Genomic DNA, 27,858 nt, shown 5'->3' with positions numbered 1-27,858 from the left:
CTCCTGTGTAATAAGATTGGGCACCACCGATCTAAATAATAGTCCTGCCTCAGTGAAGGAGACGTGACTATGTGACCTATCAAGGTCCCTTCAACGCCTACATTTCTATGATTTGGACATTTTTTCCAGTCACTTAAATTATTCAACTAAATCACCCACCCGGCACTTCCCAGACCCCGACTCACAATTCTTTTGATAAGCACCATCTTCTGACACGCAGAGCCACACTGAGCAGGTGCAACTTCACCATGCTGTTTCCAGAATCAGAACCCTACCCCTACATGGCAGTCCACCCTTTCCCCTCCCCTCCCCCACTGACACAGCTGCACACCCAATCCCCTCTTGATCTCCTATGGCCCCACCCTTGAGAGCCTCGAAACCCCCCCAGCGGCTGCACCCATACCAGCTAGGGTGCCTCCGCCCATGGCAGTGCCTGGTACAGCTGCTTTGGTGTCACTGCCAGCAGGGCCCGTTGGAGTCATCGGTACCATCCCTATAGAGCCCCCAACCCCGTGGCACACTCTAGGAGTCCCCCTTCTCCCCACCTTAGTAACATCCCTTGTAGATCCCCCTCCATTCTACATCCCATAGAGTCCAATCCCCCTCCACCCCCATTCTACATCCCATAGAGTCTGATTCCCACCCCTCCACTGGGCATTCATAGCCCACCATACAATTTCCATACCCAGATGCAGCCCTAAGGCCAAAAAGTTTGCCCACCCCTGCTGTAGTCAGTCATTCCTAAGCCCTAAGAGCTGAGAAGTGAAAGGCCAAGTTAGAGTTTCAAACCCAAATTCCTCATATGGTGGCATGTCATGCTACCCATGAAAAGTCTGGGATCCTAAATCTCTTGGCTGAACTATGCTACAGGCACATTTTCAGCCTCACACAAATCTGCTGAGACAAGTCTGAAGTTAATGTGGCTTGAGCGGAAGTCTCTCAGAAGATATAAAAACTACATTCACTCTACAATTCACAGCTTTAAAGGGACACTCAACTTCTTGCTTTTAGATCATAAGAACAGCCATACTGGGTCAGACCAATGGTCCATCCAGCCCAGTATCCTGTCTACCGACAGTGACCAATGCCAGGTGCTCCCGAGGGAGTGAACCTATCAGGCAATGATTAAGTGATCTCTCTCCTGCCATCCACCTCCACCCTCTGACAAACAGAGGCCAGGGACACCCTTCCTTACCCATCCTGGCTAATAGCCATTAATGGACTTAACCTCCATGAATACTTCTAGTTCTCTTTTAAACCCTGTTATACTCCTAGCCTTCACAACCTCCTCAGGTAAGGAGTTCCACAGGTTGACTGGGCGCTGTGTGAAGAAGAACTTCCTTTTATTTGTTTTAAACCTACTGCCCATCAATTTCATTTGGTGGCCCCTAGTTCCTGTATTATGGGAACAACAACTTTTCCTTATTCACTTTCTTCACATCACTCATGATTTTATATACCTCTATCATATCCCCCTTTAGTTTCCTCTTTTCCAAGCTGAAAAGTCCTAGCCTCTTTAATCTCTCCTCATATGGGACCCGTTCCAAACCCCTAACCATTTTAGTTGCCCTTTTCTGAACTTTTTCTAATGCCAATATATCTTTTTTGAGATGAGATCACCACATCTGTACACAGTATTCAAGATGTGGGCATACTATGGATTTATATAAGGGCAATAAGATATTCTCCGTCTTATTCTCTATCCCTTGTTTAATGATTCCTAAAGTTTGCTTTTTTGACCGCCGCTGCACACTGTGTGGACATCTTCAGAGAACTATTCACGATGACGCCAAGATCTTTTTCCTGATGAGCTGTAGCTAAATTAGCCCCCATCATATTGTATGTATAGTTGGGTTTTTTTTTCCCCAATGTGCATTACTTTACATTTATCCACATTAAATTTCATTTGTCATTTTGTTGTCCAATCACTTAGTTTTGCGAGATCGTTTTGAAGTTCTTCACAGTCTTCTTTGGTCTTAACTATCTTGAGCAGTTTAGCATCATCTCCAAACTTTGCCACCTCACTGTTTACCCCTTTCTCCAGATCATTTATGAGTAAGTTTAATAGGACTGGTCCTAGGACTGACCCTTTGGGAACACCACTAGTTACCCCTCTTCATTCTGAAAATTTACCATTTATTCCTACCCTTTGTTCCCTGTCTTTTAACCAGTTCTCAATCCATGAAAGGATCTTCTCTCTTATCCCATGACAACTTAATTTATGCAAGAGCCTTTGGTGAGGGACCTTGTCAAAGGCTTTCTGGAAATCTAAGTACACTATGTCCATCAGATCCCCCTAGTCCACGTTTGTTGACCCCTTCAAAGACCTCTAATAAATTAATAAGACAAGATTTCCCTTTACAGAACCCATGTTGACTTTTGCCCAACAAGTTATGTTCTTCTATGTGCCTGACAATTTTATTCTTTACTATTGTTTCAACTAATTTGCACAGTATTGACATTAGACTTACTGGTCTGTAATTGCCAGGATCACCTCTAGAGCCCTTTTAAAAATATTGGTGTTACATTAGCTATCTTCCAGTCATTGGATACAGAAGCCAATTTAAAGGACAAACCATAGTTAATAGTTCCTCAATTTCGTATCTGAGTTCTTTCAGAACTCTTGGGTGAATGCCATCTGGTCCTGGTTACTTGTTCATCGATTAATTCCAAAACCTCCTCTAGTGACATTTCAATCTGTGACAATTCCTCAGATCTGTCCCTACAAAGGATGGCTCAGGTTGGGAATCTCCTTAACATCCTCAGCCATGAAGACTGAAGCAAAGAATTCATTTAGTTTCTCCGCAATGACTTTATCGTCTAAGTGCTCCTTTTGTATCTCAGTCGTCTAGGGGCCCCACTGGTTGTTTACCAGACTTCCTTACTTAAATAAAAATTTAAATTTGATTTCTATTAGAACACTGTTGAAACAGTAATCCTGAAATAAAAAAAAAAACAAACTAAACATTTCTCCACTCTCCTGCTTCTGTTTATCTGTTTTTTTCAGCAGAGGAGAATCTGACAAAATAGACAAAACAGTGACACTAACTAGCAAAATTTTTATATATAAATGTACCAAGAAAATAAATTTCTTTCCACTCAGTAACTGTTTTACTCATAACTATAAGAGGTTAATATTTTCAGACAGAAAAGTGATCTTCTAGTCGAGGATGTCCCTTTAAACTCAATAGCAAACTCCTGTTATTTAAAAATAAACTGTTATGATCAGAAATAACTAGGAAGAACAAAATGACTTGCAGAAAATGACTCTACAATGTTAAAAGCCTCAGAGGAAAACTTCACAAGACAATCAGGATTTCAATTAACCCTCAGAGACATTTCCAGGGACTCCACTGTCTTACCAAGATTCTTAATTGGAACAGAATATTCCACAGTGACCAACACCACTAAGGCACATCAGTTGCAGTTAGCATCAGTCTAGATATACAATCAAATCACTCATCTCAGAGATTAACTCTAATATTAGACTATATGAAGAGACAGATTTTCCCAAATCACAGGACTGGTTTGTTTTTTTAAAATGAAGGACTCGGGCAGACCCCTCTCCTGCAGTTCTCTTTTGGAATTATAGAAGTTAGAAGTGGAATCATTTGCCCATGCATGAGTGTTTCCCATGGGATATTTTCTAGGGGCAGATCCATCAAAGAGCTTTGACAATTTGTATCTGCTGACCCTAGGCAAATATCACGTAGGAAACACTCATGTACATAGCTCTGTGGTCAGAGAGCCAGTGTTATGCTAAAGCCTAGTATTAAAACTCAGAGGTAAGAAGAATGCAGTTTGACTGCCTAGATAAAGTGAAGTAAAGGGAGCTGTGACAATTTACACCAGCCAAGAAACTGCCCCACTGTACCTAGTGCCATCTGTTTTTAAAGGTCTTGTGCAATGCAGCTCCCGCCACTTCCCTTTTAACAAGATCTCAAAGCTATCATATTTCTCTACGTCCTCAAATTGTATCTACATAACTGAAAGGGACAGTCGGCTCCAGAATCCACGTGATAAATCTTCTGTGCCCAAAGTTTACGCTAGCTCCCTGCTGTCTCCCCACACTTCATTCCTTCATTGCAAACTCTCATCCAATTTACTTTCCACTATTACACCCTGGTCTCTCTTATATTCCTGCTTTTCAGTTTCTCCTTCCCAATATCTGCTTTCGATTACTTTTCCTCCTGCATATTGTTGCATTTGTGTACACCAAATCTAATTTTCTTAGGATTTATTATTTGTATTATCATCGCTCAAAGTCCCAGTGATGGACCAGAACCCCATTGTTCTTAGTGTTGTACAAACACAAAACAACAAGACAGTCCCAGCCTTCAAAGAGCTTACATTCTAAAACAAGATGGATACTGACAGACCAATAGAGGAGCACAAGGAAACAATGAGACAATATTGGTCAGCCTAATCTGTGTCAAGTTTTTTGTAGACTTCCCAGCAGAGGAGTGTGTCAGTAACTTCTTGTCCAAGAGGAGCTAAAGATTTACAAACTTGGGGGTCCTAGGTTAGCTGCAGTGATTCAGAATACAGCTTTACGAAGAAAGGTGTGTATGGAGCAGGGGTTCTCTATCTGGGGGTCAGGAACCCTCAGGGTGTTGTGAGGTCATTACATGGGGTGGGGGGTCGCAAGCTGTCAACCTCCACCCCAAACCCCGCTTGCCTCCGGCATTTATAATGGTGTTGAATATATAAAGTGTTTTTAATGTATAAGGCGGGTCGTACTCAGAGGCTTGCAATGTGAAAGGGGTTGCCAGCAAAGAAGTTTGAGACTCACTGGTACAGAGATTACAAATTGCCATTAGGAACAGTGTGAGGATTTCGTCTACAAACTGTCCCTTTAAACTTGGACTGAAGAATTTCAATATGGATATAAATGTTTATTTAGGTCATTACGCTAAAAATGTACGGTCTAAACCACAGGGAAAGGACAAACAAGGCTAAACTGGCTTTCACTTTCTAAGGTGTTGAAATTGCTATTTTCCCTTCACTGCACTCAGTTCTGGGGTATTAGTTACCGGGTGAAGCAGCATCTAAGAACATAAGAATGGCCATACTGGGTCAGACCAATGGTCCATCTTGCCCAGTATCTTGTCTCCCAACAGTGGCCAATGCCAGATGCTTCAGATGAAATGAACAAAACAGGGCAATTATCGAGCGATCCATTCCCTGTTGTTCAGTCCCAGCATCTGGCAGTCAGAGACTTAAGGAACCCAGAGCATGGGGTTGCATCCCAACCCTCTTGGCTAATAGCCAGTGATGGAACTATTCTCCATGAACTTATCTAGCTCTTTTTTTAACCCAGTTATAGTTTTGGCCCTCACAACATCCCATTGCAACAAATTTCACGTGTTGTGTGAAGTACTTTGTTTTGTTTGTTTTAAACCTGCCATCTATTAATTTCATTAGATGACCCTGTGACACTCTGCACCCTATATTCACTCTAGTGGTATGATTATGACATAATTATGATACACCTTGTACAAAATGTGTCATGTAAGGTGTCAATGGAAAAGTTATGATTTGTAGAATATGATTATTCTATTTGTATGCATGTATCATTTTTGTATCTGAAGTTATGAATAATGACTATGCAGCTGTATTTCAAACATGCTTGCTTTAGGTAACATCCACAAAGATTTACATATAGTCTAGACAGCACATTATGAATGGCCAATTCAAGTTGAATGGCCTATCAACAAAAACAATGGTCCATGTAAGAGCTTGTCCTCACCTGTGGATGCTTCAGTCAGCCTATGGATAATGGCTGCCATGACTCATCGAAGCATGCAAAGTCTTGTGACTAAATCACATGATACTGAACTCCATTTTGGCACCTGTATTCTTCCACAAACTGGGCTAGGAACTTGGCTTGGAACAAAGGGGTCCCACCATCTGGAATAAGCTATACAAGGGATAAGTGATATCACCAAGGGACCTCACTTTCCCCACAACTCAACAAATGGAAATACCTCTGGAAGAACAAAGACTTTAAACTGGGGAAGTGCTGGTCCCTGACTAGAATAGAGGATACCTGCCTGTGTATAAATCATCTATAAACTGCTTTTACTATCTAACAGGATGAGACATTGTTTATTCAATTCCTGTGTAGTGTATAAGACAGATTGCGTTTATTTCTTAAGTAATCGTCTTCGATCTGTTTGCTATCACTTAAAATCTATCTGTTATATATATTTTTTTAACCTAAAAATAGTGCAGTTTGAGTGAAGTGTTTGGGGAAAAATCTCAGCTCAGTTAACAAAGGTTTTGTGCATATTCCTCTCCACACCAAGCAGGGTTGGCCTGGGTAATTGTAATAATGTTTTCTGGTCAGGCTTTTAACCAGGGCAGGACGGTACAACTCCAGGGTCCTATGCTGGGGAGTTCGGGGTTATTTTGGCTGTAGGCTCTCTATTGCTAGTTCATGAGTGACTGGTCAGAGCATTCATGAACACAGCTGGGTGTGGTCCATGCCTGTGGATGTTGGTGTGAGTGCAAGCTTGGAGGGCTTTGCAGCTTGTTACAACATCACAATGTGAGAGGAAACCCAAATTGGTAAAACAGAGGGCTTAACTATACCCCAGTTACAGGTGGCACCCCAAGGGGTACCCGTGACAGACCCCAAGTTCTTGTGTTACATGAAGGGGGAAAGAGCACTTCGTTATTCACCTTCTCCATACCATTCATGATTTTATAGACCTCTATAATATCTTCCTTTAGTCGTCTTTTCTCCAAGCTGAAGAGTCCCAGTCTTTTTAATCTCTCCTCATATGAAAGATGTTCTATACCCCTAATCATTTCTGTTGCCTTTCTCAGTACCTTTTCCAATTCAAATATCTTTTTTGAGATGGAACAACCAGAATGGCACGCAGGATTGAAGGTGTGGGTGTACTGTGGATTTATATAGTAGTGTTATGCTATTTACCGTCTTATTTTCTATCCGTTCCCTAATGGTTACTAACATTCTCTTCGTTTTTTTGACTGCTACTGCACATTTATTGGATGTTTTCAGAGAACTATCCGCAATCTCTTTCTTGAGTGGTAACAGCTAATTTAGATCCCGTCATTTTGTATGTATGGTTGGGATTAGGTTCTCCACGGTGCATTACTTTGCATTTATCAATACTGAATTTCATCCAAAATTTTGTTGCCTAGTCACCCAGTTTTGAGAGATACCTTTGCAACTTTTTGCAGTCCACTTTGGACTTAACTATCTTGAGTGATTTTGTATCATCTGCAAACTTTGCCACCTCACTGTTCACCCCCTTTTTTCCCTCAGATCATTTATGAATATGTTGAACAGCCCTGGTCCAAACACAGATCCACGAGTGATCCTGCTATTTACCTCTCTCCATTCTGAAAACTGGCCATTTAGTCCATCCCTCCGGGTATGTCTACACTACCCAATGCGATAAATCAATCCCCGATTGCTCTCCCATCGACTCCTGTACTTCACCGCCATGAGAGGCGCAGGTGGAGTTGATGGGGGAGCGTCAGCAGTTGACTCACCATAGTGAAGACACCACAGTAAGTCGATCTAAGTACATCAACTTCAGCTACGTGAATAATGTAGCTGAAGTTGAGTAACTTAGATTGATTCCCGCCCCCCAGTGTAGACCAGGCCTTTGTTTCACATCTTTTAACTAGCTACTGGATCCACAAGATAAGCAAAGTAAGCAGCCACGGCTTAAGAGGGAAGGTTAAGAGCCTAAGGGACATTCTCAAAGGCTTTCTGAAAGTCCAAATACATGATATCCACTGGATCACCCTTGTCCGCGTTTTTTGACACACGCACCCCCTCAGCCTGCCTCTTTCTCTGAGGAATCTGCTTTTGTCAGCTGCTTTTCTTCGCATCTTTTTATCAAATTTGTAGGTGCCAACATATGCATAAATGTTTAAAAATATAGCATTTGTTCTCCCCTAAACATGCCAAGGCTAAAAATTTACCTTGCCTGACTGGAAAGGGCTAAAAGAATTACAACACACTACTAGCTGTAGAGATATTACAATGGTTCCTCCATAGTGAACTGGTTCATCCCATGTTTTACAGCCTATAGGCAGTTATATGCTGATTTTTTAATGTCATCACCAGGAGAATGCTGTCTTCTTTTTGAGAGGTACAGTCCTAGGAGGGGTTTGAAACAGCTGGGGTAAACCCATTTTTTTATGTAAAGGAAAATTCAAAAATCAGGGAATCAGGTTCAACCATGAACAACATTCTCTCTTTCCATGGAAACAAACAGCCTTTCTCTGCCTCCTCTCCACTCCCAATTAATTCCTCAGCTGCACAGGCAGACTCCTTGTCTCAGCACTTCATACTATGGTGATAGCTAGCTAAGACTGGAGAGTCCACACAAAAATTGCCATTCTGGCTAAGGAAAGAATGAATTGGACTATTGATACAAACACAGTTGCCATTTTGTCATAGGAGCCACAGTTGAGTAATGTGAGGCTCCCCCTTCCTCTTTAGCTAATCAGGTTGCCAGGCTAGAAAACAAGCGACCAGGATCTAGGCACAGATCTGGCATCCAAGACACCACTGCTAGGTCACTCAACTATCCAGGATGACTAACTTCTCTGAATCTTTAATAAAAGTTCCCATGGTTCATATTTGCTATCAGGTCAACTGTAACTTAACACTCCTCAACTTCACCACCACGTTGCCCTTTCTGTGAAACTCATGAATACGAAAAACCAATGTGGTTTTGATCTGAACACAACTTAGTTTAAAGAGATGCAGACGTCAGCACTTCTGATCAAAAGAAACTTTAATTTGCAGCACTCAGCATCCAGTAAGGTATGTGACTTCATCATCAGACAGCATTATTACAATTGTGATTAAGGAGTTTTTCACTTTGCAAAAAACACAGTATCTGTGTTCTTATGCAGAGACAATTTGAAGAGAAACTTCACCTCCAGAAAGTATTTTTGGCTCACAGCCCAAGGCCTTTGCTGTTCTGAAGTGAAATACTCTGATAAGAAAAAAAACCAAAAAAAAAAGTTGCATGAGGAAGAGACCTTTATAAACAGCTATTGTTGATTTCCCCTTGGAGTGATCTAAACTGTTGCAGCATTTTTTTTTTTTTGCTTTATCCTGTCTCCTAATATTTAGGCCCAGCAATAGGATTATGTTCAATCTATTATAAGAACAGAGAAAAGGGCTAAAGTAACATTTACATACATCTTGCCAAACCTGTTGCCCTCAGCATAGGAAGAGAGAGCTACCACACGAGATTTCAAACTAACTAATGAATGCTATTTTTCTGCCATTTGTCTCGGTGGCTGTTGTTTTGTAGCCATTTCTGCGTACTACCCAGGGCCCATTCCCTTTCCAGTTCCTATCTCTGGCTGGTTGAAGATGAACAGCCGTGACTTCTGTATATTGTGAGGATGCTTGTTGAGTATGATCCCAGGAGCACCAGACCCTTTTGAGCTGTGTGGAACATATGCAGGGCTTCTGATTCTCAGTTTTACTTGAAACACCAACAAAATATCCTCATATTAAAAAAAATGGAATCTGTGTTTATCCATTAGACACTGGAAAAACACCAAAAATGGTTACTTGTATCTAAGGGCTTGTCTATACAGAGCAGTAATGAGGACTATGCAGGTGTGATTTCTGAATTGCATTAATGTGTTGTGCATTAATTGGTCCATGAAGACCATGCTGGTGCACGTTAAAAGTTCCCTATTTTATTTTAACATAGTTCTGTATGAAACTTTATTAAAGCACACTAGGGACCATACAAAAAGATTGCTAATTACACCATATACTACTGTAATGAGTAATGTAGATAATATACATATAGAGGATACAAAGAAAAAGCTCCTCCCCCCCAAAAAAAACAACTAATTTTGGATATCTACATAAAATTCAAGAATTATTTAAAAATAAGCACTGAAATATTAAATTCATAAATCCCAAAAAATAGAAAACCTAAATATACATCAGGCCTGTAACACCATTTCCTAGGAGAATTCATTGACACAGATCATTTTAAAAGTCTGTTACACAGATTTCTGGCCACGGATCCCCAATATTAGCTGATCAGTCAGTTGTTCTGGCTAGGTCAGGGGTCGGCAATCTGCAGATCCAGAGCCACATGTGGCTCTTTGGCTGCCCCCTTGCAAGCAGCTGTTTTTTGACAGGGTGCAAGGTGGAGGCTCTGGCCAGGAGGCACTTACCACAGGCGGTTCCTGGCTGACGGTGCAGCAGGCTCCCTGCCTGCCCTGGCCCCACACCGCTCCTGGAAAGGGCTGGCTGTTGGCACATCTCTGCATGCCCCTTGGGGAGAGGGGGACAGCGGGTCTCTGTGTGCTGCCCCTGCCCGCAGGCACTGCCCCCACAGCTCCCATTGGCTGGGACATACAGACAACCAGCTGCTTCTGGGAGCGGCATGGGGCCAGGGCAGGCAGGCAGGCAGCCTGCTGAGCCCTGCTGCGTCACCAGACAGGAGCCGCACACGGTAAGCGCCTCCCGGCCAGAGCCTGCACCTCGCACCCCACACCCCCTGCACTCCAACCCCAGGTCAGAACCCTCTCCTGCACCCAAATTCTCTCACAGACCCCACACACCCAACAGAAGAGGTGGGAGGTTTGCATGCAGGGGATTCGGAAACTGATACAAAGCCAGGGTGAAGTTCTCATAAGTACATAATCCACCGCAGCACAGATGTAGTTATTGTGTCGTCTCGGGTATGCAATGCTCCTGGCACCCCGTGATTCAGAAGGGCAGAGATCATTCTGCCACCAGGGAGCACAAATATTGTTCAGTGACATCGCATTACTGTGACCCTCTGCCAGGATACTGGCCATATTCAGAGCCTCACTTCAGAGACTGTCATGTCACTGCAGGCCCTGTAGCAAATGCATTTTAACAAACCCAAATCTGAATGCAAATATTTGCAGGAGAGATGGGTCCAAACTTATTTGTATGTCAGTAACATCAGTACGCCCCAACTGAGATCAGGTCTCTATTGTGTAAGGTGCTGTACAAATGTAGGGGGTGTGCCTACATTGCAATCAGAAGTGCGATTGCAGCTCTGCTAGCTTTAATCTAGCTACCCTGGCTAAAGATATCAGTGAAGATGCAGTGGCATGGACGCAGCATGGTTTAACACCACGGCTACATAACCAGGCTGTGGGTGGTCTGGTACAATCCTCGCTGAAGCACTTAAGATTCTAGTTGCATTAAAAGTATTGGTGAGTAGTGTGGCAAATTGCCGGCACTATTATGATAGGTCTCACGCTTTCTCTTCTTTGAGGGGGGTTCAAGGCGCCATTTCTTGCCCCTGAATTGGAATATTAATTGCCCCACTAGTGTCCTTGAGGAGGGGAGTGGAGAGGGAGGGACCTGGGCCCGCCCTCTACCCCAGGTCCCAGCCCAGGGGCCCTGAGGATAGTGAACCACTTGAACTGGCAGTTCCTTCCCCTGGACTACTTCCCTCTCCTGCCCTTCAGCTTGTGGGGGGGCTTCCTGTCCTCCCTCTGCACAAGCCAAGTGCTCCTTACCTAGGGTCTTGGACTTCTTAGCCCACCACAGCACTCCTCCAAACTTTCCTCTGCTTCCCTTCAAACTGTTCTCTTTTCCAACACCAATCTTCTCTGCTCCAATACCAATCCTTTCTGCTCCAACTCCCACACTGTCTGATTGAAGCAGGGGTTTTTATCATGTGACTGACTGCAGGTGCTCTAATTGATTTCAGATGCTCTAATTAATCTATAGCAAACTTTCTTTCCCTTACAGGGAATAAGGCTCCCTTCTAACCCTCTCCTGCTGCCCTCTGGCCACGCTGTATCACAATAATAATAACATTAATATGTTCAATTATTATTAGTTGATAAATTCTAACTCTACAAGTAGCTTTGCGAGTGGTGCAGTTCTCGAAATATTTTGGTCAAAAACAAAAAAATGGCTCTTCTTTGAAAGGTTGCCAACCCCTGGTCTAGTTGATTTCGTAGTCACAGATATACACAAGTTTCTTTAGTGAAGTCACAGACTCTAACAAGGTCTCTCCCGCTTGCTGTTTCCTAAAAAGAAGCAGGAACCATTGCAATGGGCAACTTCCCTTTGGCAGTTCCTCTGGGCTGCCATAAGTGAAGTAGGGTGCTTCCTACTTTTTGAGCAATATAAATCTGTTCCTCTGTTACCACTCCCTGCCAGCATAACATGGATCATTCCCAAAGACCAAACACTGTCAGGAGAATATGCTATGTGGAAAAGTCAAATGGAACTTAGTGAGAAAACAGTCATTAGAACATAAGAATGGCCCTAATGGGCCAGACCAAAGGTCTATCTAGCTTAGTATCTTGTCTTCCGACAGTGGTAAATGCCAGGTGTCCCACAGAGAATGAACAGAAAAGGTAATCATAAAGTGATCCATACAACACCACCCTTTCCCAGTTTCTGGCAAACAAAGGCTAGGAACACCATCCCTGCAGGGCTTTGGAGTAGAGACCAGAGCTGGAGCATGGACCAGCTCCAGAGCAGTGGAGCTGCAGGTTTCTGCCTTGAGCTGGAGTGGAGCCGGAGCACAGCTCCAAAGCCCTGCATCCCTGCCCATCCTGGCTAACAGCCACTGATGGACCTATTCTCCATGAACTTATCTAGTTCTTTTCAGAACTGGTATAGTCTTGGCTTCACAACATCCTCTGGCAAGGAGTTCCGCATTGTGTGAAAAAATACTTCCTTTTGTTTGTTTTAAACCTGCTGATTGTTAATTTAATTTGTAAAAGCAGCAAAGAATCCTGTGGCACCTTATAGACTAACAGACGTTTTGGAGCATGAGCTTTCGTGGGTGTCACATGCATCTGAGGATTTTCGCCTTCCCCTGCAGCGTGGGGCACGAGTCGCTTGCTGGTGGTTTCTCTGCAGCTTGAGGTCTTCAAACCAATTTTGAGGATTTCAATAACTCGGTCCTGGGATAGGGGTTGTTATAAAATTGGATGGGTAGGGTTCTGTGGCCTGCCTTGTGCAGGAGGTCAGACTAGATGATCAGACTGGTCCCTTCTGACCTATGAGTCTATGAAAGCTCATGCTCCAAAACGTCTGTTAGTCTATAAGGTGCCACAGGATTCTTTGCTGCTTTTACAGATCCAGACTAACACGGCTACCCTCTGATAATTTAATTTGGTGACCCCTAGTTCATGTGTTATGATAAGGAGTAAAGAACTCCACATGGACTCCTCCTGAGGGTCGAAATGACAGTCTGGACCTCTACATTGAATGCTTCCACCGACGTGTACAGGCAGAAATCGTGGAAAAACAACTTCGCTTGCCTCATAACCTAAGTCGTGCAGAACGCAATACCATCCACAGCCTCAGAAACCCCCCAGACATTATCATCAAAGAGGCTGATAAAGGAGGTGCTGTTGTCATCATTAACAGGTCTGACTACCAAAAGGAGGCTGCCAGACAACTCTCCAACACCAAATTCTACAGGCCACTTCCCTCAGATCCCACTGAGGAATACACTAAGAAACTGCAACATCTACTCAGGATACTCCCTACACTTACACCGGAACAAATCAACATACCCTTAGAGCCCCTACCAGGGTTATTCTATCTACTACCCAAGATTCAGAAACCCGGAAATCCTGAGCATTGGCACTCTCACTGAAGGACTGTCTGGATATGTGGACTCTCTATTCAGACCCTATGCCACCAGCACTCCCAGCTATCTCCGTGACACCACTGATTTCCTGAGGAAATTACAACGCATTGGTGACCTTCCAGAAAACACCATCCTATCCACCATGGATGTAGAGGCTCTCTACATGAACATCCCACACACAGATGGAATACAAGCTGTCAGGAACAGTATCCCTGATGATGCCACAGCACAACTGGCTGCTGAGCTCTGTGCCTTTATCCTCACACACAACTATTTCAAATTTGATGACAATCTATATCTCCAGATCAGTGGCACCGCTATGGGCACCCGCATGGCCCCACAATATGCCAATATTTTTATGGCCGACCTGGAACAATGCTTCCTCAGCTCTCATCCACTCACGCCCCTTCTCTACCTATGCTACATTGATGACATCATCATCTGGACCCATGGGAAGGAGTCTCTGGAAAAATTCCACCACGTTTTCAACAGCTTCTACCCCACCATCAACCTCAGCCTGGACCAATCTACATGGGAGGTCCACTTCCTAGACACCACGGTGCAAATAAGTGATGGTCACATTGACACCACCCTATTCCGAAAACCTACCGACCGCTATGCCTACCTTCATGCCTCCAGCTTCCATCCCGGGCACATCACACGATCCATTGTCTACAGCCAGGCACTGAGGTACAACCGCATCTGCTCTGACCCCTCAGACAGAGACCAACACCTACAAAATCTCCACCAAGCATTCTCAAAACTACAATATCTGCACGAGGAAATAAGGAAACAGATCAACAGAGCCAGACATGTACCCAGAAGCCTCCTACTGCAAGACAAACCCAAGAAAGAAACCAACAGGACTCCACTGGCCATCACATACAGCCCCAGCTAAAACCTCTTCGACACATCATCAGGGATCTACAACCCATCCTGGACAATGATCCCATACTTTCACAGGCCTTGGGTGGCAGGCCAGTCCTCGCCCACAGACAACCTGCCAACCTGAAACATATTCTCACTAGTAACTGCACACCGCACCATAGTAACTCTAGCTCAGGAACCAATCCATGCAACAAACCTTGATGCCAACTCTGCCCACATATCTACACCAGCGACACCATCACAGGACCTAACCAGATCAGCTACACCATCACCAGTTCATTCACCTGCATGTCCACCAATGTAATATACGCCATCATATGCCAGCAATGCCCCTCTGCTATGTACATCGGCCAAACTGGACAGTCGCTACGGAAAAGGATAAACGGACACAAATCAGATATTAGGAATGGCAATATACAAAAACCTGTAGGAGAACACTTCAACCTCCCTGGCCACACTATAGCAGACCTTAAGGTGGCCATCCCGCAGCAAAAAACTTCAGGATCAGACTTCAAAGAGAAAGTGCTGAGCTTCAGTTCATCTGCAAATTTGACAACATCAGCTCAGGATTAAACAAAGACTGTGAATGGCTTGCCAATTACAAAACCAGTTTCTCCTCCCTTAGTTTTCAATTGCTAGAACAGGGCCTCATCCTCCCTGATTGAACTACCTCATTATCTCTAGCTTGCCTGCATATATATACCTGCCCCAGGAAATTTCCACTACATGCATCTGAGGAAGTGGGTATTCACCCACGAAAGCTCATGCTCCAAAACGTCTGTTAGTCTATAAGGTGCCACAGGATTCTTTGCTGCTTTTACAGATCCAGACTAACACGGCTACCCCTCTGATACTGGAGTAAAGAATGTTTCCTTATTTACCTTCTCCACACCAGTCATGATTTTACAGACCTCTATCATATCATAGAATATCAGGGTTGGAAGGGACCTCAGGAGGTCACCTAGTCCAAATCCCTGCTCAAAGCAGAACCAATCCCCAACTAAATCATCCCAGCCAGGCCTTTGTCAAGCCAGATTCCATCACCTCCATAGGTAACCCATTCCAGTACTTCACCACCCTCCTAGTGAAAAAGTTTTTCCTTATATCCAACCTAAACCTCCCTCACTGCAACTTGAGACCATTACTCCTTGTTCTGTCATCTGCTACCACTGAGAAGAGTCTAGATCCATCCTCTTTGGAACCCCCTTTCAGGTAGTTGAAACCAGCTATCAAATCCCCCCTCATTCTTCTCTTCTGAGACTAAACAATCCCAGTTCCCTCAGCCTTTCCTCACAAGTCATGTGCTCCAGCCGCTTAATCATTTTTGTTGCCCTCTGCTGGACTCTTTCCAATTTTTCCACATCCTTCTTGTAATGTGGGGTCCAAAATTGGACACAGTACTCCAGATGAGGCCTCACCAATGTTGAATAGAGGGGAATGATCGCATCCCTTGATATGCTGGAAATGCTCCTACGTATACAGCCCAAAATGCCGTTAGCCTTCTTGGCAACAAGGGCACACTGTTGACTCATATCCAGCTTCTTGTCCACTCTAACCCCTAGGTCCTTTTCTGCAGAACTGCTGCCTAGCCATTCAGTACCTAGTAGGTAGCAGTGCATGAGATTCTTCCATCCTAAGTGCAGGACCTCATCAGATTTCTTTTGGTCCAATCCTCTAATTTGTCTAGGTCCCTCTGTATCGTATCCGAACCCTCCACATATCCACCACTTCTCCCAGTTTAGTGTCACCTGCAAACTTGCTGAGGGTGCTGCCCACACCATCCTCCAGATCATTAATGAAGATATTGAACAAAACTGGCCCCAGGATGGACCCTTGGGGCACTCTGCTTGATATCGGCTGCCAACTAGACATGGAGCCATTGATCACTACCTCTTGAGCCCGACAATCTATCCAGCTTTCTACACACCTTATATTCCACAATCGTCTCTTTTGCAAGCTGAAAATTTCCAGTCTTATTAATATCTCCTCATTCGGAAGCCGTTCCATACCTCTACTAATTTTTGTTACCCTTTTCTGAACCTTTTCCAATTCCAATATATCTTTTTGAGATGGGGAGACCACATCTGCACACAGTACTCAAGATGTGGGCCTACCATGGATTTATATAGAGGCAATATGATATTTTTGGTCTTATTTTCTATCCTGTTCTTAATTATTCCCAACATTCTGTTTGCTTTTTTGACTACCGCTGCACATTGAGTGGATGTTTTCAGAGATCTATACACAATGACTCCAAGATCTCTTTCTTGAGCGGTAACAGATAATTTAGACCCCATAATTTTTTATGTATAGTTGGGATTAGGTTTTCCAATGTGCACTACTTTGCATTTATCAACACTGAATTTCATCTGCCATTTTGATGTCCAGTCACCCAGTTTTGTGAGATCCTTTTGTAGCTTAACTATCTTGAATAGTTCTGTATCATCTGCAAATTTTGCCACCTCACTGTTTACCCCTTTCTCCAGAGCATTTATGAGTATGTTGAATAGGACTGCTCCCAGGACAGACCCCTGGGGGACACTACTATTTACCTCTCTCCATTCTGAAAACTGACCATTTATTCCTACCCTTTGTTTCCTATCTTTTAACCAGTTACCAATCCATGAGAGGACCTTCCCTCTTATCCCATGACAGCTTACTTTGCTTAAGAACCTTTGGTGAGGGAGTAAGAAGGTAGCAGACACAGAGAAGCTCCCAGGAAGACTGATATGGGTTTATCGTTATAAACAGATCACAGCTTGAATCAGCAACCGCAGTAACAGCTAGGGGTAAAATTTAAAAAGCACTTAAGTCCCATCTGATTTTTGTCTACTGAAAGTCACAGGGGTATAGGAACGTAAGTAACTTTTGAAAATAGCACCTAGATGACTTAGGAGCCTACATTATTTTGAAAATTTTACCCTCAATCTAAAAGAAAGGGAAGTGGGAGCTCTCCAGAGAAACATGACCTAATCTACCTGCAACAAGCAAGTGAGACACAGTAGGCGAAGTTCAACTTTGCTGTACACAGGACAAATGCCTATTATCAGCAATGGGAGTGGAACATGGCAAGCTACCACTGGGGATTAAGGAAGTGTTTGAGGAGGGGAATCAAACCAATGTTAACACGCTAAACTTGTCCTCCCCATTTTGGCTTTGTTAGGTCTGCAACACTGGAGCTCTGACAGATGAGCGGTGAGAGTAGGCTCCAGGGAGGGAAAAAAGGCAAGAAAGCAGGCTCTGGAGTGTTTTCTAATCTTGCTTGAAGGAGGAACTTCATGCATGATACAATGCAAACTCTGGCTACAGTACACTGACAGAAGTAAGCTATGCAAACCTGACTAAGCCATTTGGCTAACACAGTGGGAAACGGAAGCTTTGGCTGTCCCTCTTCATTTGGCAAAGCATATCAGAAAGGGAAGCAGGTTGGTTTTTCTCCATCAGGAGAGGGAAGTGATCTCTGCTGGACTGAAAATGAGCCTGGGAGGTAAAACTTGGTAGGGAGGGGGCCCACCTGCTTGGATACCTTTAGATGTTAACCACTCATAGTAAATAAATTCCTGAGGTAAAATCCTGGCCCACTGAAGTCAATGGCAACATTCTCAGTGACTTAATTGGAGTCCCGATTTGACCCTGGGATTTACATTAATTGGGGGAACTGATCTTGGTGTCAGAAAAGTCTGTCTCTGTGTCCTTTATGCCACTCTGCCTGTGGTGGACAGGGACATCCTGACAGCCTACAGCTAACCATAAAACACTTGCTCGTGCCACAGCTCAGATGTGTCCAGCATGCCCTCGTCTGACAGGGAATGAAAGGCTATGTAGTCTCATGCTAGTCTCAACATTCAGTATTTAAATGGAAGTAATCTTCTGAAACCTAGACAGCACCAGTTTCTCTCTCACTTTCTTGAGGCAGAATCAGGACTGAAATCCAGCAGTATAACTTCCTGACTGATATGGAAAGTTAGTGGATACCCTGGGCATAAATTCCGTCACAGTTCTATAACTGTCTCTTTGTGATGGAAATGGGAAAAAAGGTCTGCAAGGCAGAGATTCACTCTCTCCTCTAACTATTTTAAAAGGCAAAACAGCAACAGTGAAATAGAAGCTGAAACATGATTGGCATAGCCTTAAAAGAAAACCATCCTCACAAAAAAAGGCAATAGTCATAGAGAAATGAAATGAGCCTCACTGAGAGCTCCTGAAATAATCTCTCATTATGAAGTGCTTCCTTCTTTGTGCAAACATTTCAGGGCATTTTAAAACAGATCACATATTTCTTAAAAGTTGAACCTGCACCCTTCAAGTGTTTAGATAATAACAGAGTGCTTGCTGCTTAAGATGCACTATCACCTAGTTACTACTGAGTCAATCATATGAAGCAATGATTTTAATGGGGAAAATGTAGAAGTAAAGCCAACTGGAGTGGCCTTTGTCAGAGGCAGCTGGGAAGAGAATGAAGGCGATCAGAACACTACAGCATTAATCCAGAGCTCTGAAGGGCAGAGACCAGACTATTTAAATATAATTTCAGAAAAAAAATCACCACTACATAAGAGACAGTTAACAATATTTGGAATGGAGCAGGCAAGAAAATGAATTCACAGTTATTAAAACAGAAAGACCCGAGTCCTTCAGTTGTTGTATGCAGTGTTATTGTAGCCATGTCGGTCCCAGGATATTAGACACACAAAGTGGGTGAGGTAGTATTTTTTATTGGACCAACTTCTGTTAGTCTCTCTCTCACCAACAGAAGCTAGTGCAGTAAAAGATATTACCACACCCACTTTGTCTCTCTCAGATACTTCAGTGACCTTTGGAAGTATGTAATCCTCCAGCCATCAATATATTGACCTCTTGCCCATGATTGCTATCACGATTAATTTAATCAGTTTTAATTGAACCCTAGTTTTATGAAGCTCTGCAAAAGATCATCAGAAATCTTCGGAAAACTCAAAGAGTTAGTACTCCACAGAGAGTCAATCTCAAAGACGGGTGTCTGCAAAGGAGTTCTGTGGGTCAGCTTCTGCACTGTGACAGTTAAAAGATCAACAGGAGTAAAGATCAATGATCAATGAGAGTTCAGTTAGGCCTGGTCTACACTACGCGTTTAAACCAATTTTAGCAGCGTTAAACCGATTTAACGCTGTACCCGTCCACACTACGTGGCCTTTTATATCGATATAAAGGGCTCTTTAAATCGGTTTCTGTACTCCTTCCCGACGAGAGGAGTAGCGCTAAAATCGGTATTACCATATCGGATTAGGGTTAGTGTGGCCGCAAATCGACGGTATTGGCCTCCGGGCAGTGTCCCACAGTGCACCACTGTGACCACTCTGGACAGCAATCTGAACTCGGATTCAGTGGCCAGGTAGACAGGAAAAGTCCCGCGAACTTTTGAATTTCATTTCCTGTTTGGCCAGCGTGGAGCTCTGATCAGCACAGGTGACCACACAGAGCTCATCAGCACAGGTAGCAATGCAGTCTCCTGAGAACAGAAAAAGAGCTCCAGCATGGACCGCACGGGAGGTACTGGATCAGATCGCTGTATGGGGAGAGGATTCAGTGCTAACAGAACTCCATTCCAAAAGACAAAATGAAATAATATTTGAAAAAATGTCCAAGGCTATGATAGAAAAAGGCCACACCAGGGACTCAGTGCAGTGCAGAGTGAAAGTGAAGGAGCTCAGACAAGCCTACCAGAAAACCAAAGAAGCAAACGGAAAGTCTGGGTCAGGTCCGAAAACATGCCACTTCTACGCTGAGCTGCATGCAATTTTAGGGGGCTGTGCCACCACTACCCCACCCTTGTCCGTGGATTCCAAGGTGGGGGTTGTTATCTCAACCATGGCTGAGGATTCTGCGGAGGGGGAAGATGAGGAGGAGGAAGAGGAGGACAACCTTGCAGCGAGCACACAGCACTCCGTTAGCCCCAACAGCCAAGAGCTTTTTGTGACCCAGACGGAATTACCTTCCCAGCCCTCACCTTCCCAGCCCTCCCAAGCCACTAGCCCAGACAGTGAAGCCATGGAAGCGACCTCTGGTGAATGTACCTTTGTAAATATAAAACATGGTTTAAAAGCAAGCGTTTTTTAATGATTGATTTGCCATGAGGGCTTGGGATGCATTCGCGGCCAGTAAAGTTACTGGAAAAGTTTGTTAACATGTCTGGGGAATGGAGCGGAAATCCTCCAGGGACATCTCCATGAAGCGCTCCTGGAGGTACTTCAAAAGCCTTTGCAGAAGGTTTCTGGGCAAGGCAGCCTTGTTCCGTTCACCATGGTAGGACACTTTACCACGCCATGCATGTAGCAAGTAATCGGATATCATTGCACGACAAAGCCTAGCTGCGTATGGTCCCAGTGATTGCTGGCATTCAAGAAACATCCGTTCTTTATCTCGCTCTGTTATCCTCAGCAGAGTGATATCGTTCATGGTAACCTGGTTGAAATTCAGGAATTTAATTAAGGGGACAGAGATGGCCATTTTCCTCCTGGGCTGTTGCTTAAAAGAAATCCTTCCTTGCACGTAGCCAAGTGGAGGAAGGATAGCGCTGAGCTTTTTTGCGTTTGGCTAGCAGGAATCTTCCCAGCTAGAGGCCACGCGGTGGGGAGGGAAAGGGGGGTGATTAGCAGTGATCTTCCATGATACCAGCCATGCGGTGGGGGAAGGGGTAAAGCAATCATCCTAGAAAATTGGATGCGGGGGGTTTGCTTCTGCTGCTGCATGTTAACAGGAAAGAAGCATCAGAGGGCACTGTGTATCTGAAGGCTGGAGAAGCCGAAAGACAATGGCTTACCATGGCCGCATGCAAGCTGAATTCTGATGCCTGGACCTGCGTCTGTGAGACCTGTAACACCAGAGCCGCAGGCACTCAATATTAAGATGCAAAATGCGACCTTGTAGTGAAATCACATGTGCTATGTAAGGTGAATAGTGTTGTTCACTGTGAAAGAGTATAACCATTGTTCTGTAAAATGTATCTTTTTAAATACTACCCTCCCTTTTTTCCCTCCCTCATGCAGCTGCACATTTTTCAAGCCTCCCTACTCCATCCCAAAGGGTATCTCAGATAAGGCGGAGGAAAAAGAAGATGCGAGACGAAATGGTCTCGGAAATCATGGAATAACCCGCAATGAAAAGCTCATCTGAATGAGTGGAAGGATGTGGTATCAAATTACAGGAAAGATGCCAGTGAACGTGAAGACAGGAGGGACGCTCGAGATGAGAGGTGGTGGCAGGAAAATCAGCAGTGGCGTGATGCAACACTGGAGCTGCTGCGTGATGAAACTGACATCCTCCGACGTCTGGTGGAGCTTCAGGAAGAGCAGTGGGATCACAGAGTGCTGCTGCAGCCCCTGTATAACTACCTTCACCACTCACCATGTTCCATATCTTCCTTACCCAGATGTGTAAGAAGGCGTGGGGGAAGGCTTCGTGCACCCGCCCACTCCACCGCCGTGGACAGTCCAACCAAAAGGCTGTCATTACATTGAAATGTGTTTAATGGCCTTTTCTTTCCCTCCTATCCTCCTCCCAAACCACACCTGGGATACCTTGTCAGTTCTCTGCCTCTTTTTATAATTACTTTTTACTAATGAATGCATGATTTTTAAACAATAGTGACTTTATTTCCTTAAGCAAGCTGTAATTGAAGGGGGGAGGGTGGGTTGCTTACAGGGAAGGAGTCAATCAAGGGGGCGGTGGTTCATCAAGGGGAAACAAACACAGTAGTCACACAGTACCCTGGCCCATGATGAAACTCGTTTTCAAAGCTTCTCTGATGCGCACTGCTTAGTGTTGTGCTCTTCTAATCGCCCTGGTGTCTGGCTGCGCGTAATCAGCGGCCAGGTGATTTGCCTCAGCCTCCCACCCCGCCATAAAGATCTCCCCCTTACTCTAACACAGATTGTGGAGCACACAGCAAGCAGCAATAACAAAGGGGACATAGGTTTGGCCGACGTCTGAGCGAGTCAGTAATGTGCACCAGCGCGCCTTTAAACAGCCAAATGCACATTCTACCACCATCCTGCACTTGCTCAGCCTGTAGTTGAACAGCTCCTGATTACTGTCCAGGCTGCCTGTGTATGGCTTCATGAGCCATAGCATCAAGGGCCAGGCTGGGTCACCCAGGATAACTACAGGCATTTCAACATCCCCAACTGTTATTTTCTGGTCTGGGAAGTAATTCCCTTGCTGCAGCCGTTTAAACAGAGCAGTGCTTCTGAAGACGTGAGCGTCATGAACCCTTCCTGGCCATCCCATATGGATGTTGGTGAAACGTCCCTTGTGATCCACCAGTGCTTGCAGCACCATGGAAAAGTACCCCTTGCGGTTTATGTACTGGGTGCCCTGGTGCTCCGGTGCCAAGATAGGGATATGGGTTCCATCTATCGCCCCACCACAGTTAGGGAATCCCATTGCAGCAAAGCCATCCACTATGACCTGCACGTTTCCCAGAGTCACCACCTTTCATAGCAGCAGCTTAATGATTGCTTTGGCTACTTGCATCACAGCAGCCCCCACAGTAGATTTTCTCACTCCAAATTGATTCCCGACTGACCGGTAGCTGTCTGGCATTGCAAGCTTCCAGAGGGCTATTGCCACTCGCTTCTCAACTGTGAGGGCTGCTCTCATCTTGGTATTATGGCGTTTCAGGGCAGGGGAAAGCAAGTCACAAAGTTCCATGAAAGTGCCCTTATGCATGCAAAAGTTTCGCAGCCACTGCGAATCGTCCCACACCTGCAAAACTATGCGGTCCCACCAGTCTGTGCTTGTTTCCCGGGCCCAAAATCGGCGTTCAATGGCTAGAACCTGCCCCATTACCAGCAGGATCTCCAAAGCGCAGGGGCCCGCGGTTTGAGATAATTCTGTGTCCATGTTCTCATCACTCTCGTTGCCGCGCTGCCGTAGCCGCGCTGCCGTAGCCACCACCTCTGCCTCACCTGGCTTTGCAGGTCCCGGTTCAGCACAGACTGCACGAGAATGCGCGACGTGTTTACAACGTCCACAATTGCGGTATTGATCTGAGCAGGGTCCATGCCTGCTGTGCTATGGCGTATGCACAGTTCACCCAGGAAAAAAGGTGCGAAATGGTTGTCTGCTGCTTTCACGGAGGGAGGGGTGAGGCTGTACCCAGAACCACCCGCGACACTGTTTTTGCCCCCGTCAGGCACTGGGCTGTCAACCCAGAATTCCAAGGGGCGAGGAAGACTGCGGGAACTATGGGTTAGCTACGGGACAGCTACCCACAGTGCAACGCTCCAGAAATCGACGCTAGCCTCGGACCATGGACACACACCATCGAATTAATGTACTTAGTGTGGCCGAGCGTACTCGACTTTATACAATCTGTTTTACAAAACAGGTTTATGTAAAATCAGAATAGTCTTGTAGTGTAGACGTACCCTTACTTTAGCTCCCCCAGGAACACAACCACCTCTTGGCTAGCCTGGAGTTTCAGTTAAGTGGAACTCATAAAAAAGCAGTCTGGTTTACCAGTATGAAGGCAATTAAAAAAAAAAAAAAGTCTAAAAATTTTCCTTCTTAACCCCAGGTGGAGTCGGAGGTGGGGGAGGTGGAAATAGCAGGGAAGGTATTTGGAACCAGTTGAGATTATGTAGAAACAATCTCTGCATTAACCAGTTCATTAGCTGTGCATATAATGCAAGATCTGTTGTAGTGCAACATAGCCATCTTGGAGGGATTGAAGCTGTGGCTGAGGTAACCCCTGAAAGACTTGAGCCAGCAAGTAAGGAGAAGATTCCAGCAAATGGGAGTTATGAGGAACCAGGAAGACTTCCTTTCACTTTCACTGTAGAATTAGACAATAGAAAAATCTTCATTTCCTGACCACACCTGGAAAAGCGATCGTACCAATTACAGAGCCAGAAACTTGGGTAAAGAAACAAGAAAGCAGAGACCAAGTGAGACTAGAAAGGAATATAAGGGAAGGAAAAGTTAAGCAAGCTGGGAAACAAAGAGGAAAATGACCAGTTGAAAATAAAATACACCAGCCAATTTTTGTTCCAAGCTCATTGTTTTCATTCTGTCAGCCATCTGGGAGACCTGGACTAAAAATATCTCAGAGATGCAGTAATACTTACTGTTCTCTATAAGGATCCATTAGATCTCTCTCTAAATGCATACAAGATTACAAAAACATGGACCCAGAAAGGTTTTGATATAAATAATGGCACCCTCTAAATACAGAGTGTCTACTTCAAAAGCACACACAAATTGAAGGGCAGAGACCTAAATCATTCCTACATTCTGTGAAGTACCTCAAGCACTTTTGACACCATATAAATATTAATTATACCTGATTTTTTCCTTCTATGAGTTTTCATATATTGAGATGCGAATCCTGTGCCCTTAAAATGTGAAAGGCTGAAATTACAGGAGTCCCACTTGAACTCCAACTGTGGGTGACCCAGCATGATCTTATTCATCACTTACAAAAGGCCTGATAATTGGTCAGAAATCCAAGGTTTGGAAAAAAATTGCTTTAAAAAGAACTTGCACCTGACTGAGTAAAAAAGCTGTTGGATGTTTTGTTTTCATTAAGGAAAAAAAAGACCATTAATAAAAAAAGGCATTGGCTAATTTAAGGAGCTGTTAGGTGCCAAGCTTTTCTAAATACATATAGAAATACTGTACTATTGCAAAATGCCATTCCCACCCAGGGCATTAAATAGATACTTCAAGATATAATGATATTAGATAGTCTCGCCACAACTTCTAGGGGAAAGTTTTTCTCCAGTAAAAGATTTTACTTTGCAACATACTCAATGCACTGAGAAGTGTAGCAATAGTATTTCATTGCTTAAATATTTATAAAGCCTTTGCAGAATTTCCACTTTTCATTACATTAACACTGTTGACTGATGGATTAAGCAACTATGTTGCTCTCTTCTACCAAGAATCATTACCATTTTATGGGAAGCCAGTGAAGAAGTTATTAAATGGTGTGACACACAGCTCACGTTGTTACATCAATGTTATGGGATCTTCACTGGCTACCAATTAGTTTTTGGGCAGAATTCAAGGTATTGGTATTAGTCTACAAAGCTGGAAACAGTTCAGTCCCACCCCTTAAAAGACTGACTCTCCTCCCTAGCAATTACTGTAACAAGAACAGATGCTTCAGTCCCCTTGATGTTACCTGGAATTTGCTTGGTCTTTCAGAGCCTGGATTTGTTAACCTGCACATCTGGGTGGGGCAACTGTATGCAGGACCATGAATGTAGGTCTGGGGCAGGAGGTTCAGGTGCAGGAGGGAGTGCGGTGTGCAGGAAGAGGCTCAGGGAAAAGGGTTGGGGTGCAAGAGGGGGCTCAGGGCAGGGGTGAGGGGTACAGGAGGGCTGCAGGGTGCGGGCTCTGGCGCAGCTTACCTCAAGCAACTCTGGAGACACAGCAGCATGCAGCAGGGCTTAGGCAGGGTCCCTGTCTGCCCTGGCCCTGTGCTGCTCCAGGAAGTGGCCAGCATATCCGGCAGTGGCTCTCGGGGGTGGGGCAGGGCAGGTAACTCTGCCACATGCTGCCCTCGCCTGCAGGTACCACCCCCAAAGCTCCCATTGGCCGCGGTTCCCCATTCCCCAGCCAATCGGAGCTGCGGGCGGCGGCACACAGAGCCCTCTGCCCCCTGCCCCACCCTCCCAGGGGCCACAGGGACATGGTGTTGGCCAGTTCTGGGAATAGCACAGAGCCAGGGTAGGCAGGGAGTCTGCATTAGCCCCACTGCACCACGGGGCTGGCAATCCTGGAGGCTGGATTGGGCCTGCAGGCCGTAGTTTGCCTCCCCGATATAACTGCTTATGAAACATTAGAGATCTTGAATTCCTGATATTTGTATCATTTTATCTTGTGATGGTGAAAAAAATTGATGAACATATATAAAGCCTAAAACTAAAGGAAGTATGCATGACACTGAAAAAAATCCAGTGAAGACAGTTCTTACACACACGCTCCCCTGCTGTGTTTGCAACTCTAACACTACAGCCCTGGACCAGTGTATCAGAACCAGGAAATGAAATTGACTAGTTTCTTTTCATTTTCTCAGCAGGAACAAATACAAGATGAAAACAAGGGCTCTGCTCCTACAATAACTTGCAATATATAAAGTTAAGTATGGGTATAAAGAACCCCATTGAAGTCAACACAACTGCTCTGAGTGTATATACTGTTAAGTAGACAGGTTAAATCTTTGCTCCATCAGAGCCAGAGACAATATAAGAGCGAAAAGTCAATCAGAGTATTTCAAACTTTCAAATAATACCCAATCTATTCAAGATGTTTTTAAGGAAATAAATAGTGAGAGATTTTTAAACATCCTAACAGGTGGGTTTTGGCAAGGCACCTCTTGCTGGTTTCTCTTCCTTCAAGCATAAGGTGAGTGAGCTGAGAAGGGGGCTGACTCCAACTTCCCAGCCTGGGCAGAGGTGACACACAACTCTTACCTGCAACATAGTGACCACGTGGCAGGGGTTCAGCAGATAGATGACCGTCCTGGTGGCAAACTTGAACCCCACCTCCAGGCCAAAGGTGAGACAGAGGGCCACCAGCAGCAGGTTCTTGCCCAGGCTCTCCTGCTTGGCCTGGGGTTGCTGAGCCGGATAGTTTCCCTCCTCCTTGGAGTGCAGCTGCCGCCTGATTTTCCGCAGGGACACCAGGATCTCCAGGACGCCCACGGTGAGGAAGACCAGGCTCTCGAGCAGGCGCTGCTGCGGGGTAAGGAAGGCTGCACACTCTGGCCCCCCGTTGCCCGCGAAGCTGGGGTCCACCCCGCCGTAGAGCCAGTCCAGGAGGTTGCCGACGCTGTAGCGGGCCATGGCGCGGTGTTGCGTCTCCTGCTCGCCCTCGCTGCCCCGGAGCAGGTCGGACCAGGGCGGGACCCAAGCCAGGATGCTGGCGGGCTGGCGGAGCATGAAAAGCGGGGACCCCCGGCAGCAGCTAGCCGTATCCAGCCGGGCAGCCCCGAGCCCTGCTCCCCCGGCGAATCTGCAGAGAGGAACCACTCAGCGCGGGAGGGGACCCGGCAGCCCCGCCCCCGGGCCCAGCCCCCTTCCTCCCGTCGGTGTCCACTCCCGCGCCCCGCGCGCCCCCTGCCGCCGCCCGAGCCCCGCAGGCGGGGGCGAGTCTGATACCTCAGCGGGCCGGGAGCGGGCAGGCCCGAGGCCAGCACCGGGTGCAGGCAGCAGCAGCTGCCCAGGCAGCAGGGGGCGCCCGCCCCTGCCGCGTCCCGCTTGCGGCGCTGGCGGCTCTCCCGGCCCTTGCCCGGCGGAGCAACATCCCCCCACCGACGTGCCTGACTCACAGCGAGACATGGGTAAGCCGGGCCCCA

General features: G+C 45.4%; 1 protein-coding gene across 1 annotated transcript in view; it reads right to left on the bottom strand.

Moving 5' to 3' along the window:
* TMEM164 (transmembrane protein 164) overlaps positions 1-27,548 on the bottom strand; it is a 100,535-nt gene extending 72,987 nt beyond the window's left edge. The window contains exon 1 of the mRNA XM_050965170.1: positions 26,975-27,548. Within this exon, the coding sequence (XP_050821127.1) occupies positions 26,975-27,442 (468 nt within the window). The 5' untranslated portion in view covers positions 27,443-27,548. The remainder of the gene's footprint in view (positions 1-26,974) is intronic.
* Between the last annotated feature and the right edge of the window lie 310 nt (positions 27,549-27,858).

This window comes from Gopherus flavomarginatus, chromosome 8 (genome assembly GCF_025201925.1).
Source record: "Gopherus flavomarginatus isolate rGopFla2 chromosome 8, rGopFla2.mat.asm, whole genome shotgun sequence".
Taxonomy (NCBI): Eukaryota; Metazoa; Chordata; order Testudines; family Testudinidae; genus Gopherus; species Gopherus flavomarginatus.
This window is presented reverse-complemented; position numbering and strand designations above follow the sequence as displayed.